This window comes from Bombina bombina, chromosome 6 (genome assembly GCF_027579735.1).
Source record: "Bombina bombina isolate aBomBom1 chromosome 6, aBomBom1.pri, whole genome shotgun sequence".
NCBI lineage: Eukaryota > Metazoa > Chordata > Amphibia > Anura > Bombinatoridae > Bombina > Bombina bombina.
Genome location: NC_069504.1, coordinates 771,613,431 through 771,630,575, shown reverse-complemented (window position 1 = coordinate 771,630,575; position 17,145 = coordinate 771,613,431). Strand labels below are relative to the sequence as shown.

At 35.4% G+C, this 17,145-nt stretch overlaps 1 protein-coding gene across 2 annotated transcripts in view; it reads right to left on the bottom strand.

Moving 5' to 3' along the window:
• Positions 1-17,145, bottom strand: part of ADGRE5 (adhesion G protein-coupled receptor E5) — a 580,790-nt gene that overhangs the window by 70,917 nt on the left and 492,728 nt on the right. For both annotated transcript variants that reach the window (XM_053718071.1, XM_053718072.1), the window contains 5 exons: positions 14,046-14,199; positions 13,836-13,943; positions 3,723-3,904; positions 3,446-3,613; positions 3,030-3,221 (listed from right to left, as the gene is read on the bottom strand). In XM_053718071.1, coding sequence (XP_053574046.1) covers positions 3,030-3,221; positions 3,446-3,613; positions 3,723-3,904; positions 13,836-13,943; positions 14,046-14,199 — 804 coding nt within the window. The remainder of the gene's footprint in view (positions 1-3,029; positions 3,222-3,445; positions 3,614-3,722; positions 3,905-13,835; positions 13,944-14,045; positions 14,200-17,145) is intronic.

Sequence of the window (17,145 nt, the reverse complement as noted above, 5' to 3'; positions counted from 1 at the left end):
ATATAGTTTAGTTTATCTAATTGTATTTTATTTTAGATAATTGTAGTTAATTTATTTAATTAATTTATTGATAGTGTAGTGTTAGGTGTATTTGTAACATAGGTTAGGATTTATTTTACAGGTAAATTTGTAATTATTTTAACTAGGTAGCTATTAAATAGTTAATAACTATTTAATAACTATTGTACCTAGTTAAAATAAATACAAAATTGCCTGTAAAATAAAAATAAACCCTAAAATAGCTATAATGTAATTATTAATTATATTGTAGCTATCTTAGGGTTTATTTTATAGGTAAGTATTTAGTTTTAAATAGGATTAATTTATTTAATTATAGGAATATTTATTTAGATTAATTTAAATAATATTTAAGTTAGGGGGGTGTTAGGGTTAGGGTTAGACTTAGGTTTTGGGGTTAATGCATTTAATATATTGGTGGCGGTGTAGGGGGGTAGATTAGGGGTTAAATCAATGTATTGTAGGTGGCGGCGGTGTAGGGGGGGTAGATTAGGGGTTAATCAATGTACTGTAGGTGGCGGAGGTGTAGGGGGGGCAGGATAGGGGTTAATAAATGTAATGTAGGTGGCAGAGGGCTCCGGGTGCGGCGGTTTAGGGGTTAAACAATTAATTTATTTGCGGTGGGGTCCGGAATCGGCAGGATAGGGGTTAATAACTTTATGTAGGTGGTGGCGGTATAGGGGGCGGCAGATTAGGCGTTAATAGGTATAATGTAGGTGGCGGTGGGGTCCGGGAGCGGCGTTTTAGGGGTTCATTTATTTATTATAGTGGCGGTGGGGTCCGGGAGCGGCGGTTTAGGGGTTAATAAGTATAAAGTAGGTGGCGGCTGTGTCGGGGCGGCGGTTTAGGGGTTTATACGTATAATGTAGGCGGCGGTGTAGGGGGGTCAGATTAGGGGTGTTTAGACTCGGGGTACATGTTAGGGTGTTAGGTGCAGACACTTCCCATAGAAATCAATGGGATATCGGGCAGCAGCGAACATGAGCTCTCGCTACTGTCAGACTCCCATTGATTCCTATGGAATCAGGGCGGCGGATTGAAAACCAGGTACGCTGGCCCGGAATAGTGGCGAGCATACCTGCTAGTTCTTTGATAACTAGCAAAAGTAGTCAGATTGTGCCGAACTTGCGTTCGGAACATCTGTAGTGACGTAACCATCGATCTGTGTCGGACTGAGTCCGGCGGATCGTATGTGACGCCACTAAATTCTACTTTTGCCGTGCTGTAGGCCTTGATAACCACAGTGAATCAGCCTTGCCACAAATACGCTGCGGAAATCCAGCGTATTTGCGGTTGACTGCTTGATAACTAGAGGCCAATGGCTTTTCAGCCACCAAGATAAGCCTCCAACTTACAGAAGAATTATAACCCGAATCTACCCTAGCTTTTAAATTGAGGACTTACAAGACTCTACCAATGTCCCGTAGTGGATGTCTACAAAATCTAAGTGACTAGATATATCTTGAATACATGAAAATGAGTTATTTCTAAGTATAAGTAAGAATTTGGAGAAGCTTTGTTCATTTGTTTATACAGCTCAACAAGGAATTTGTTGTAAAGTTATTGTGGATATATGAATCATTGTTGCCATACTATACATACTACTGTACTAAATCTAATTTACAATAAAAGTTTATAAAAAAAAAAATGTCTAATGGTTTTGTGAAACAATGGGGTACACAAAATGTCTGCATGCAGGTTTTATTACATATAGCTGGTGGTAGACAGAGATCAGTGGTGCTATCCAACGACAGTGCTACAAAATGAATACTTTCACTGTTTATATAAGGTTACAATCATTCACTTTAACAAAAAAATAAGATCTTAGTTATGGATTTGCCAGTATAATTAAAAAGGACACGAAACCCACATTTTTTCATTATTCAGAGCATACACTTTTGTTTCATGTCTCTTTAAAGTTGTTTTCATCATTCTCATGTTTCAGGTTATTTTTAATATACCCCAAGACAAGCACAGAAACAAGCCGTCCTTCTCTTTTTGCTGGTCATCCCCTTGAACTCATGCAGCCTTACACTGTCCTGTAACCCAGGCCACAAATAAAAAAACCTTAAAGGGACATTAAACACAAAATAAATCATTGCTTTAATGTTATATTCAAAGCAAAGATTAGCCTGAGAATAATTTGTACATGCATTTTTAAACATTACAGATCTCTGGTTAATTTTAAAAATGTGCATCAAATGCCCCCAAAATCAAGTGTTAGTTTTCTTTTTTCTAATTTTAAAATTATAAAACATCTAAAAAAAACAAAAACCCTGCACTTAGCAGTTTTTTGGGGGGTTTAAAGTGCCTTTACATTGCGGTCTATGGGAATTGTGTATTCCCAGTAAAAATATATGTATATGCTTATATATTTATATACACATATTAACACATAAATATATATGTATATATACATATATATTTACAATATGCTGCCATCGCTGCACTACTCACACCCTTCGCTGTGCTTTGGTTCTGCCCCGTGTATGACGGCATCAGAACGAGGCTCCCATTGGAGCCTATGGAATCGCGATCTCATGAGCGCAATACTTCCCAGCAATGTGAACACGAGCTCGGGTTTACATTCTGTCAACTTGTAATACAAGCGCACATTAACGTGCCCTGGTATTACTCAGTGGAGCGCTAATATCCCTATCGCGAAAGCGATATTTAGCACTCCACTTGTAATCTGGCCCTATTGAAAAAATAAGGTTTCTTTTCTGCTGAGGCCAATTAGGAATGGTTATAAATGGCTTACTAGAGTGTGCAGCCAATGACTGTGTGGAATATAGCTGTGCCTGCACTTCCATGTTTAATATGAATTGGAGAGCCCACAATATTCAAAATTAAATTACAGGAAAGGAGAACAAAATAAATAATGAAGGTATATTGCAAAGTTGTTTTAATACATGTAATTAAACCATTTATATTAATATCTTGACGTGTTTAATGTCCCTTTCAAATTGATTTCACAGTACCATACAAGCTCCTAGCGAGAGATAACTCACCTCGTGCCAAGTGGCTTGTATTCCCCACAAAAATATGATATTTCCAAATAGGAGGCTGGCACATAGCTGTAAGTGGATCGTGTTTCGTATCCCTCGAATTGACCGACACAAGCCAAAAGTCAGGACGGACAGAACAAGACAAATGATGGAGATCGAGAGACAAATCTTTGTGATTAGCGTAAGTTCCCAGCTCTGAAAAAAAAAAAAAAAAGATTAAACAGGGAAAGCAGAAGTCATTAAAGAAAAAATGGAAGAATTATGTGTAATAGCAAAAAGGGGCAAAGAAAATATGTTAATAAATGTACATTAGTATAGACATCAAGACACAGGGAAATGAAAAGACAAAATAGCAGGAAGGACAGTATGTTGGAATCTTCTGAATATTAAACCATTTATTCCTCAACAGGATAACTCACCTCCTCAATATCGTGCATAGCCATCAAGATGGCAAAACTAGTCATGTGACTGCAGCGGCAGAAAGTCTCATTTTCTGTGCTGTTTATTTTCTCACATCCTGTGCTGCTCCAGGATTTTTTATCATGCACCCAGAATACACAAACTGTCCAATTATGTTTCTCGATTGTCTGTGGTACAAGGAATGAGGTTAGCTACTGTTCACTGGAAAAGGACACCAGCTTAATGTAGTGATATATTGTGATTGTAGTCTTTGGTATAATACATTACAGGACTCACCTCATGTTGTAGTCGGAAATTGAATGGTTCCTTCAGATCTGTAGTATTTGTGCTACCGACAAAGGTGCTAATCACAGGAGATATTAGTCTACGGTGAACTTTAGAAGATGCATCTAAAAAGCTAGCGTTTTGAAGCAAATGAGAAATGTTGCGGTATTCTAGAAAGCCAAACACAATCAAATCTAGGAAGATAGAAGATAGAGAATTTTAGACATGAAAGTTTTTCCCATAGAAAATTCATATCAGGTTAATTTACATTATAAACCTGGGTAAATAATAATATATATGTAGATTTTAAAAAAAGGAATCTGATACTGTAACATATAATATACTGATTTTCCAACTGAATTACTAGAGACTGGACTCATGTATATAGGAGTACACAAAATGTAGGCTAAATAATTGCTCACAACTAAGAAAAAGAACAAAATTGTCCATTGCAATCTCTGAAGACTTATTTTTGTTTCATCTGTTTGTTAAGATTACAACTGAAATATGATATAGCAAAAACATATTTTAGTTAACGGAATGCGTTAAAAATAGTGGAAAGCTACTTGTGGTCTGCTTCAGGGTTCAGTGCTGGGCCCTTTATTTAACATCATTTGTTAGTTATATTGGCCCCTATTTTATTTATCCGCACTGTCGGATCAGGTCCGCAAGACCTCGCTGAATGCGGAGAGCAATACGCTCTCCATATCCCGCATTGCACCAGCATCTTACAAGAGCTGCTGGTGCAACGCCGCCCCCTGCAGACACGCAGCCAATCGGCCGCCAGCAGGGAGGTGTCAATCAACCCGATCGTACTCGATTGGGTTGATTTCTGGCGGACAGGGTTATGGAGCAGCAGTCTTTAGACCGCTGCTTCATAACTGCTGTTTCTGGCGAGTCTGAAGACTCGCCAGAAACACGGGCCCACAAGCTCCCTACGGAGCTTGTTAAATGGGCCCCATTGTCTTTATGGTATGTTAATTATTTTTTTCCAATTATACCACAATCTCTAACTGAGCGATATAGACGATGTGTAAGCCATTACCATTCAGTGTCTACAGTCAGGAGGCTGCCGGAGACATTAAAAAACAAATAAAAACAACAACCCATAATTCTGTTATGCTTGTGCAGTGGAGGAAACATTGATTTAAAGTTTGTAAGTAAATAACATTGCTTTGAGGGTTATAAGATACATTTTGTCAGGCCTTACAATACAAGGGGTTTCCTTTCTTTGGTGCCTAAGGGTAACAACAGGTTCTAGCAGCACAACAATGTCCTTCAACACTGCAAATTAAGACTGGGTCACTGCACATGTACTGATTAAACTGTTGCTAACAACACAGTACATTTAGCGCCTTTATTGGAACATATGGATCAAAAACAATATGGAGACATTTCAAGTAAATAGCCCTTACTCATGCCACATTTTCCAATAAAAGTTTTAAATGTATTGTGCTGTTGGAATCAGTTATGTGATTAAGGAACTTGTGCAGAAAAAAAGCCTTTTTTATCATTATTCAGAAGGACCTTGACAATTTGTTTTGTATCATATTCCTCTGGGGGATTTCAATTTAGTTTTGTAGATATTACAAATGACAATTATATTGGCTCTAAAATGGTGTATTATCTGATCTTTAATAATAAGGCAGTTTTCAGAACATGTACTTCATTGTTTCAGATGGTAGTAATTTAGTTGAATGTTAATTAGAAGATTATTGGTGGGGGTTTTTCTGTATCTTATGAAAAACAAATAATCTATAATGCAACAGCAAGCGTCCAAGTCTTTTTTGGCCAATTGGTTTCACTTCAATATTGTAGGTTAATTTATCCGCACAGGCTGAAGGTTCTGCATTTTAAGGCGAGAGATCATTTTTATAGAGCTAGGGATAGGTCAGACATCATAAACCTCCTTTTGAAATTTTTTACCAGATACCCACTTTTTCTACATTCCAATATTTCATCAATTCAATATCTTTCCAAGCAGCATTTGGTGGGAAAGTCTTGTAGGCAATGGTTCTAGGCATGAGTATTTTTTTCCACAAATATGGCTTATATTTTATACCAACATCAATTTCTTCATATTGAAATTTTACATGACATAAAAGCCCACCCAGATATATTAAGACCTAATATGGTGCTTTTTTGTCCTATTATATAATCAGTATAAAAACTCTTCATAAGGTAAATTGTCATGAGTTTTTTGTGTTGATAAACTGTGATTACACATCTGTATCTCAGTTTCTTTATATATTTGTTGGTTCTTTTTTTCTGTTAAAGGAACATGAAATCTATTTGTATTCATGATTCAGATAGAGCATAAGATTTTAAACAACTTTCCAGTTTAGTTCTATTATCTAATTTGTTCCATTGGTATCCTTTATTGAAAAGCATACCTAGGTAGAATTAAGAGTAGCAATGTACTACTAGGAGCTTGTTGCTAAGTGGTCTCTGCACATATATGTCTCTTGCTATTGGCTCACCAGATGTGTTCAGCTAGTAAATTGTAAAGTTGTGTAAAAATGTATGCTCTATCACGAAAGAAAAAATTTGGGTTCAGTATCCCTTTAAGTCGAAAAAAGGGTTAAAATGTTTTATAAAAAGACCTATGTGCTTTATACATGGTTCCTTTTTTTATCTGGGTACAGCTCTTTTTTAACCTCTCCAAATAAGTCTTGAGATGGCTAAATGTGAACTGAAATAATCTGTAATGGTATTAGTATATGTAGAGAAAGTAGGGGTATCTGAAAACCGGTAATGAATTTAACATTGTAGTATGAAGAAATATATTTAGTGTTAAGTATAAATCTTTTAAAAATAAACAAACAAAAATTAAGCCTGTTTCCTCAGAGGTGTACATATATTGTCATTTAATTTTTTAACTATATATCTAATTATTTTATTCCTACATATTTTCTGCATAAAGTACAACTATGTCTTCTAAATTCTAAATGCTATTTTTTGGAAAATACATAAGTGTATATAAGTGAAATAATTGAAAAAGGGGAAAAATGTATAAATAATTGTAAAAGGGGAACAATGTCAGGTTACTGTTTACTATGGAAAATAAAACAAACAAAAGAGAAGGAAGATGTAAAAAAAAGGAGGAATACTATTTAAAAAAGTTTCTAATTTATTTTTTATGATCAAATTTGTTTCATTCTCATGTTATTCTTTGTTGAAGAGATATCTAGATCTAGAGGCCCATTTATCAAGCTCCGAATGGACAAAGATCGCCACAAATAGACCTGATCGAGTACGATTGGGTTGATTGACAACCCCCTTCTGGCGGCCTCACAAGAGCTGCTGGTGCAATGCTGAATACAGCGAGTGTATTGCTCTCCGCATTCAGCGAGGTCTGTCGGACCTGATCCGCACTGTCGGATCAGGTCCGACAGACCTTTGTTAAATAGGCCTCCTAGTATGCACGTGCCTTAAAGGGACACTGAACCCAAATTTTTTCTTTCGTGATTCAGATAGAGCATGAAATTTTGAACAGCTTTCTAATTTACTCCTATTATCAAATTTTCTTCATTCTCTTGGTATCTTTATTTGAAATGCAAGAATGTAAGTTTAAATGCCGGCCCATTTTTTGTGAACAACCTGGGTTGTCCTTGCTTATTGGTGGATAAATTCATCCACCAATAAAAAAGTGATGTCCAGAGTACTGAACCAAAAAAAAAAAAAAAAAAAAAAGCTTAGATGCCTTCTTTTTCAAATAAAGATAGCAAAAGAATAAAGAAAAATTGATAATAGAAGTAAATTAGAAAGTTGCTTAAAATTACATGCTCTATCTGAATCACAAAAGAAAAAAATTGGGTTCAGTGTCCCTTTAAGCACTACAGGACAGGAAATAGTGCTGCCATCTAGTGCTCCTGCAAATGTATAACATTGTTGCAAAACTGCTGCAATATAGTGCCGCAGAAACGTGCACACTCCTAAACTTGCATCCTTTCTTTTCAGCAAAGGATAACGAGAAAACGAAGCAAATTTGATAATAGAAGTAAATTGGAAAGTTTTTATAACATTGTAAGTTCTATCTGAATCTAGAAAGAAAAAAAATGGGTTTTATGTCCCTTTAATTATTAAAATGCAAACTTAAATAAATAAGATATTAAAGTCTTAAATTTAGGCTTCTTTTTATGCCCATACCCAAATGATGAATACAGTTGATGCATATATGCAGGTGTATTAATTAATGTGCACATTAACAATGCACAAATTCTAAGAAATAATGAATTTTAAACAGTTATAGTTTTAAGCATACTTCCTTAAAGGGACACTAAACTAAATTTTTTCTCTTTCATGATTTAGATAGAGCATGTCATTTTAAGCAACTTTCTAATTTACTTCTATTATAAAATTTTCTTCATTCTCCTGGTATCTTTATTTGAAATGCAAAAATGTAAGTTTAGATGCCGGCCCATTTTTGGTGAACAACCTGGGTTGTTCTTGCTGATTGGTGGATAAATTCACCCACCAATAAACAAGTGCTGTCCATGGATCTGAACCAAAAAATTGCTTAGATGCCTTCTTTTTCAAATAAAGATAGCAAGAGAACGAAGAAAAATTAATAATAGGAGTACATTAGAAAGTTGCTTAAAATTGCATGCGCTATCTGAATCACGAAAGAAAACATTTGGGTTCAGTGTCCCTATAAGGTCCAATGGACTTCAGTTGGGTATAACTTTAAAAATAGAATTCTACTTAAAAATGCAATGAAGGGAATAATAAAAAAAAGTTTTTAATAATAATAATAAATATACAAATGCTATGTTCTGCTATTTTTTCAAGATTCATAATGCCCTAAAAAAATTCAAGGTTGACCAATAATATTTGTGAATGATTTCACACAAGATTTTAAACTTGTTTTGCATGTTGGTTAGTTTTTATGAGAGATTTTTTTTTATCTTTGTACTAAATATTTAAAGGACATTATACAGAGTTTGTTTTTTTTAATTGAAAGATAATACGCCGAGGAAAGAGAGCATGTAAATACTCATAGGGGCCGATTTATTAAGCTGTCAACCAGCTTATTCCGCACGAGACTTCAGGCTCGCCGGAATTAAGAAGCAGCGCTCATAAGACCACTGCTCCTCAACTCGTCTGCCTCCTCTAAAGTAGCGGACTGCAATCAGCCCGATCGGATATGATCGGGTTGATTGACACCCCCTGCTAGAAATGCTTGTGCAATGTGATGTCCTCCCGCACATTGATAAATCTACCCCATAATGTTTTCATCTAAGGGAACATATTATTTACAATTTTTTTGGGGGGGCAATAGATTTACTCTGGGATATGAAAATATATTAAAAGGTACTTTGGAGGAGAATAATAGTGGCTAGGTCATAAATATAGTAGAAAGCCATTGTTATAAATAGAAACAATATTTAGTTTAGTTAGTTTTATTTATTTTACAAAGAATCTCAGAACAGCCTTTAAAGGGACAGTAAAATCAAAATTAAACTTTCATGATTCAGATAGATCATGCAATTTTAAACAACTTTCCAATTTACTTCTGTTATCAAATTTGCTTTGTTCTCTTCGTATATTTTTTTGAAGAGTAACACTAGGTAGGCTCATAAGAGCTCAGGAGTGTGCACGTGTCTTAAGTACTCTATGGCAGCAATGTTTTGCAATATTATTTGTAGCTTTGTTGTATTTAAACAAAAAAAGAAACTTTAAAAAAATACATCTTTGTGTTATTCTCAGACTAATCTTTTCTATGAATGCATCATTCTATCTAGCATTTATTTTGTGTTTAATGTCCCTTTAAGTGATTTTACTATGAAATTTAATGCGATTTCCACATCTTGTTTTTTCGAAGATTAATTTTTATTGGAATTATCAAAAATAAAACAAATAACTATAAGGATCCAGATATTATTAATTTAAGAGTTTATTAGCTGATATTTCTAATTGTTCCTCGTTAACAGGAGTTGTTTGGTAATATTGAATAATTGCTAATGTATTACCTCTTCAGAAAAAAACATTAAAGGGACAGTCTACTTCAGAATTGTTATTGTTTAAAAAGATAGATAATCCCTTTATTACCCATTCCCCAGTTTTGTATAACCAACACTCTTATGTTAATATACTTACCTCTCACAGACCAGATTTCCAGACTTTTATGGACTCCAAAAAAATATAGTCAACCTCTACTATATAAACATGTAGCGATTTCTCATACTATATTCCTATGGAATAAGATGACTACTAAATACCCCCTAATCCAGGACAAATCTAAACTAACACCTTTAGTATTACCACAGATCGCAATAAACTCAAACATACAACAAAAATGGGCTAACAAAGGGCTTTATAGAATTGATGATGTGTACATAAATGATAGTTTCCTCTCATACGAGCAATACAGAGACATTGACCCTAATGATAGAAATGTTTGGTCTCACTATCTACAACTAAAATCCAGGGCTCGGGAGGTGATGGGTTTTTCCAAGATGCCGTTAACCACTACATTCGAGTCATTATGTTTAACCAAAGATTTGATACACGGTGCAATTTCTTTATTATACCCTACATTTAACAATTGCTTTAGAGAGACTAAATCACCAACTATTCGGAAATGGGAACAATACTTAAATAAGACCTGGCCTCTTGAGACAAGGAACTCTAATTTAGTCAAGGGCCTCTCCTTCTCACATAACGCTGTACTGAAAGAGAATTACCTTAAGGTGGCTTTCAGATGGTATCTCCACCCAACTAGATTCGGATGCACCGAAGGTTCATCCCTAAAACCTTGTTATAGAGGCTGTAACGATAGAGGAACATATATGCACATGTGGTGGCAGTGCGATAAAATCAGAGAGATTTGGGAACAAACCTCAGGTCTTCTCAGTTCTATATTCCAGAAACAAATCATTTTATCTCCTGAACAAGCGCTGCTACATTTCCCGACTCCTAATATTCTAAAACAACACCAAAAACTAGTAATGACTATATGCACAGTTGTTAGGATTAGCGTTGCACAATATTGGAAATCTACACCCCCTAGTTTCGCGCTTATTGAGAAAAAGATAAAAACATCATTATGAAATGGCTAGCCTAGCAGCAGAAACTTTAAACACGAGGGAAGATTTCATTGCACAGTGGGAACCATTCATTATGTATCATGAAACTAGAATACGAAGAGGTACTGAAATTCCATAGCAAAAACTTGACAATTGTTAGGGAACTTAGTAGAGAGCCGGGACCTATTACCTGTTACCTGTTATCTATTAACTATTACCTATAACCAAATGTTTCTTTTCCTTTACCAAAATTGGGGGACTACATCCACGAGATCTGAAAATTAACAAGATGATAGTGGGAGAACCACGGACTTTGGAGTAAGAATGATTGTACTACAGAACTGTCAAGGTTCACACAGAGTGGACATAGTTGGAAATTTACTGACAACATTAATAATTTGATTGTACACGCCTATGTTTGTTATTTATTCTATAAAAATTCAATAAAAACTTTTCAAATTAATATACTTACCTCTGTGATTTACCCTATATCTAAGCATCTGCAGACTGCCCCCTTATTTCAGTTCTTTTGAAAGACTTGCATTTTAGCCAATCAGTGCCTCTCATAAGTAACTCCACGGGCATGAGCACAATGCTACCTATAGGGCACACATAAGCTAACGCCCTCTAGCTGTGAAAAAACTGTCAAATGCTTTGAGATAAGAGGCGGCCTACAAGGGCTTAGAAATGTGCATATAAGCCTACCTATGTTTAGCTTTCAACAAAGAATACCAATAGAACAAAGCACATTTAATGATAAAAGTAAACAGGATCAAAACACGTTTTTTTGTGCAGAAAAATGATGTCTTTATAATCTAGCTGATTTCTTTTAAAATATAGACCAGGGTGATTCACACAACAAATAGATTTTATAAATTGCATTGTCTTGGACTAGACTCAATAATATTTTAAGTGGGTAGAATGACTGGTATTGTACTCATGTCACATGGGATGAAACTTTACAGAACATCAAGAAAGATAAAGTAATAAAAAATATCAGTTTCTAGAAAATGGGCACAATAACACGTTATTCAAAGCTTAGCTTTTGTTGTATTTTAACAATTATGTGGGGCCTATCTATCAAGCTCCGTATGGAGCTTGACGCTCCGTGTTTCTTGCGAGCCTGCTGCTCCATAACCCTGTCCGCCTACTCTGAGCATGCGGACAGGAATCGGCACAATTCAACCTGATTGAGTAAGATCGGGTTGATTGACACCCCTCTGCTGGCGGCCGGCCGCGAGTTTGCAGAGGGCGGTGTTGCACCAAGAGCTGCTGGTGCAATGCTAATTCGGAGAGAGTATTGCTTTCCGCATTCAGCGAGGTCTTGCGGACCTGATCCGCACTGTCAGATCAGGTCCGCAAGACCTTTGATAAATAAGCCTCTGTGACTTGAAATTTAGCTTGCAATAAGAAATATAGCCACAATATTGATATTATGGATTTTTATAAAACGTTCTAATTTAAAGCACAATGCAATATCTTAAACTTGTAGGTGGTATTGAACATACTTTTTATGATTTTAATGATGTTTAGTTTATATAAATTCTTGTCTTGGATCGCTAGGCAGTGATTTAATATTTTTTATCTGGGCTCTATATATTGAATTCTGGAGCTTAAAATATATATTTAAAGTTGTTAATAAATTAAGGGCATAAAACATGAAACAGCGTCTACTTCTACGGACCCATGAAGACTCAATAAAGGTCCCTTTAACTTATTAATGTGCAGCTGAAACTTGTGATTTGGAGGAGGCTTTTTGCAGCTGTCTTCCACTGCTAGCATTGTGAAATAAAATTAAACTTACATTTTTGCTTAGTTCTCTTGGTATCCTTTGTTAAATAGTGATCCTAGGTTAGCTCAGGAGTGTGCACATATCTGTAACCATCTGGCATCCGTATTTGCAATATTGTTAATTGTAGTGTTACACCATGTTGCAAATACTGGTGCCACAGACTGCCAAAGACACGTGCACGCTCATATCAGTCTACCTAGGTTTACTCTTCAACAAAGGATGCCAAAAGAACAACGATAATTTGATAATAAAAGAACATTGGGATGTTGTTTAAAATTGCATGCTCTGAATCATGAATGTTTAATTTTGACGTTACTGTCCCTTTAAGGTATGGGCAACATTGCAATGATTTAGGGCTAGATTTAGCAAAGCCCTTCTCCTATAATTACGTCCAAAATAGCTCATACAAACTGATCGTCATATTCATCAAAGCGCCTATAATTGCGCAAATCTGAAAGAAACTTCTTCGCACTCAGCGTGCATTCGCCTAGGCACGCTCCTGAGTGCTACAATTTACATTAGTAATAGGCGTAATTTAACAGCCCGACCTACAAATACGCCCAGTTTCTTATTTATCATTGCTTTGCGCCGATAGGGAACTGCAATTTCAGCTTCAATTGCGTGTTGTATATTTCACCATACAGACTGAGGCGAACACTATTATAATACATGCTTTTACATCTTGTGATGCAGTACTTTCTTCTTTTAACTAATTTTTCAAAGGCTCAGCGCCAAGAAGAGACTGTTATTGCCAGAAATTTGCGCTTCCACTGGCGCATATGGGTACCAACAGTTATATATATAGATCGATATTTAAATATATTTATTTTTTGCGATCTTAAATTATCAACATATATAAAAAAAACAGCACAGAAACATTATATAATATAAATATAAGCTAAATATTAACTTTAAAACACTTTTTTAATAATCAAAACATGGCGGTGTAAATATTTCTAGGGATGTGCTGTGATAAATAGGGAGTAAATAGGGAGTAAATGCCGTTTCCGACAGGCGACATTTATCATTATTACGCCCCAGCTCGCCTGCACAAAGTTACCTCTATTTTTATGATAAATTCAGGCGCACATGTGCGCTTCTCCGGAGGCGAGCTGGGGCGCAGTTACAGGCGAAGCACATACAGAGTTTGCCTAGCCTTTGATAAATCTAGCCCTTTGCAGGAAAAACAGAACTAGACAGAAAAACTAGTTAATTAGATGGTCTTTCTGGTTCGTAGTTGCCATAAATATTTCTATATAAGGAAAGCATTTGAACAGGGTATAAAGTTCCTCTACATAATGTTACCTTTTAGAATCCTGTTTGCAGCATCCTTCCCATGTAAGTGTAAAAAACTTGCGTTGCTCTTTAAAGAGATCCTCTCAGGCGGAATACTGGTACGCAAACTATAGAGCGCTGAAAATACAGGAGGGGCAGAATAACGATTTGATTCAACAAAATCACGATACGCTCTGCAGGATCACACAGCAATCTCTACACACAATACTATATACTCACCAATGCTTTTCTCTTTGCTCTGCAGTGTAATATTTGTCTGGTGCAGGAGAGTAAGTACCCGGCTTATATCCTCTACCAGGTAGAGCATCTCTTTTGCAAACTCTAATTTGTCCTCGACTGGATCGGCAAGAAGAGATTCCAGTTCATTCAGTAACTATGAAAGGAAGTGAGAAACTTTACATGAAAGAGATTCCTGCAACTGATCGCTATTCTTGTTTAGAAATATCAATACCGATACTTATATTCAAGGTTTGATACTTAAAGGGACAGTATACACCAATTTTCATATAACTGCATGTAATAGACACTACTATAAAGAAGAATATGCACAGATACTGATCTAAAAATCCACTATAAGACCTTTTAAAAACGTACTTAGAAGCTCTAGTTTTAGCACTGTTGATGACGTTAGGCCGGGACACCAGTGGGGAAAGTAGAAAAAGCAGACACAACCCCCTCCCCCCGCATATGAAAAGACAGTTAGCACAAACTAGAATCTGTGGACCTGGGTCTACATCTGATCATTTGAGGCTTGGTTAGTAGTCTGAAAATCAGCACAATGTTATTAAAAAATAAGCATTGTTACAAAAAACACTCTCAGATGGGCTATATAAATAAGTCATCTTCAAAAGAAAAATCTAGTGTACATTTTCCCTTTAATACTGATCATTCAAAGCTTCAAAGTTCTTATATATGTTTTCACAAAATAAAAAAAAAAAAGATAAATAAATATATTAACATTTGAAATGTAAAACAAATGCCCCCCTTGCACTTGATTCTACTCTCAAAATGCTTCTATATTGATATGGTTGAGATATAAAACGTAATTTTTAAATATTCAAATGTAATAACAAAGTGTTAAAGTATGAAGTGTTTTTGTTGACAGTATTTTTCAGACTGAAAACTCTACTTAAGAAGGGTATATAGGTATCAAAAGAATCAAGGACCCATCTCTAATACAAAACACATTGCTCATGAAATTGTATGCTAAGGGTCCCGTCTACATCCCCCAGCCTAACCATGCTGCAAACTAGATATTATTTTTTGTCACCATTATAAGGCACATTTAGATTTAAATACTAAGGGCCAGATTACAAGCGATAAGTGGTTTATCGCGGTGTTTGCACTCACCGGGCTTAGCGCTGCTATTATGAGTTGAAAGTAAATGAGATTTCAATTTATGCTAGAATGATTACCCCGTCCTCAGAGCTCTGGTTAACTGTTTTGCAAAACTAAAAAATTACAAAATACATCAAAAATACATTATAAAGTACAGTTATACTCATAATAACCCCATCTAATAAAAATGATTCATAAAAATATTGCACACAAAAGTTATAAGGGCTAAAAGATATGAGATCTAAGGTGTTAGAAAAAAAAAGGCAAGCAAATGGCTTTAACATTGAGATACATACCTATACATGCCTAAATATGTATTTATAGACATATTTAGAAGTGCATCGGAGACCTTTGCAGTTAAAGGGACAGTAAACACCAGAATTTTTGTTGTTTAAAAAGGTAGATAATCCCTTTATTACCCATTCCCCAATTTTGCATAACCAACACAGTTATAATAATATACTTTTTACCTCTGTGATTACCTTGTATCTATGCCTCTGCAAATTGCCCCCTTATTTCAGTTCTTTTGACAGTTTTGCATTTTTAGCCAATCAGTGCTGACTCCGAGGAGCTTCACGTGCCTGAGCTCAATGTTATCTATATGAAACACATGAACTAACGCCCTCTAGTGGTGAAAACTGTCAAAATGCTTTCAGATTAGAGGCGGCCTTCAAGGTCAAATAAATTAGCATATGAACCTCCTAGATTTAGCTTTCAACTAAGAATACCAAAAGAACAAAGAAAAATTGGTAATAAAAGTACATTGAAAAGCTGTTTAAAATTACATGCCCTATTTAAATCATGAAAGTTTTTTTTTTTACTTTTCTGTCCCTTTAAATAGATAAAAAAAATCTTATATATATAAATTTAAATGAACAATTGACATGATAATTGGATTTTAGTACTAAAGTGCTGCATTCATCTATCTCTGCTGCTTTTGCAGTAGTGTCATTCTTGCTTAAGCTCTCATAGGTCATTCAAAGATGTACATATGAAATTTGCACAGAAGGAACTATCTATTCTAGCCCTATACATCTGCATATATATTTCCTTCTATATATGTTCAGTCTGCCATTGTATATAAGGCTTATTTTCTATTTTGGGAAGGTAAAACAAACTGCCGTTCCTCCGCCCACACCTCATCCTCCATCTAGCTGAGCGATGACGAATCCGGCTTCATCCAATCATTGCATGCCCCACACGGCATCCAGCTTGTGGAGAAGGTAACAATTGGATATAGACGGATTTTTCTTTGCTCAGTTAGATAGAGGATGAGATGCGGGCAGAGGAACAGCGGTATGTTTACCTTCCCAAAGTGGAAAGTATTTAATCAAGTGTGTTAGAAATATATGATCAATGAAAGTCCCCCGTTTTGCAGAATAATTGTATATACTCTACGTTAAGTTAACAAACTTGACAATCACTTTAACTTATGTTTTGCCCTACTGTAAGCAGCCGAGACCGTGGAACATTCTAGGAATTAATCCTATGTTTATCACTTTGACTAATTTATGAGATCATTTATTTGCCCAGCATAGTCATTTGGATGCACCTCAAGATGGTTAATTTATATTGTATTGCTTGTACTATTTGGTCAGTCTTTATATTATTCGGCAGGTTGCTAGGCATTACTGGTTACCGTTTATGAGTCCCTGACTCCTTACAAGATATTATGGTAACTAATATAGATATTATGGTACCCTATCTTAATCAATATATGCCAGATTTGTCATATGGTCCAATAGTGTCCTCCCAATAATTACCAATGATACTAGTTGTAGTTATTTACATATCATGGTCCATAAGTGGCCAGATAAGTAGTTACATTGCATTTATATTCAATGTTTTATAAAACAAAAAATGCTTTTTGCTGAATGACTTTTATATTAGATCAGGGTCTTTGTTATATTTTGTGATGCATATGTGTAATGTGTATAAGACCTTATTGTATTGTTCTACATTTTCTCAATAAAAAAGAATT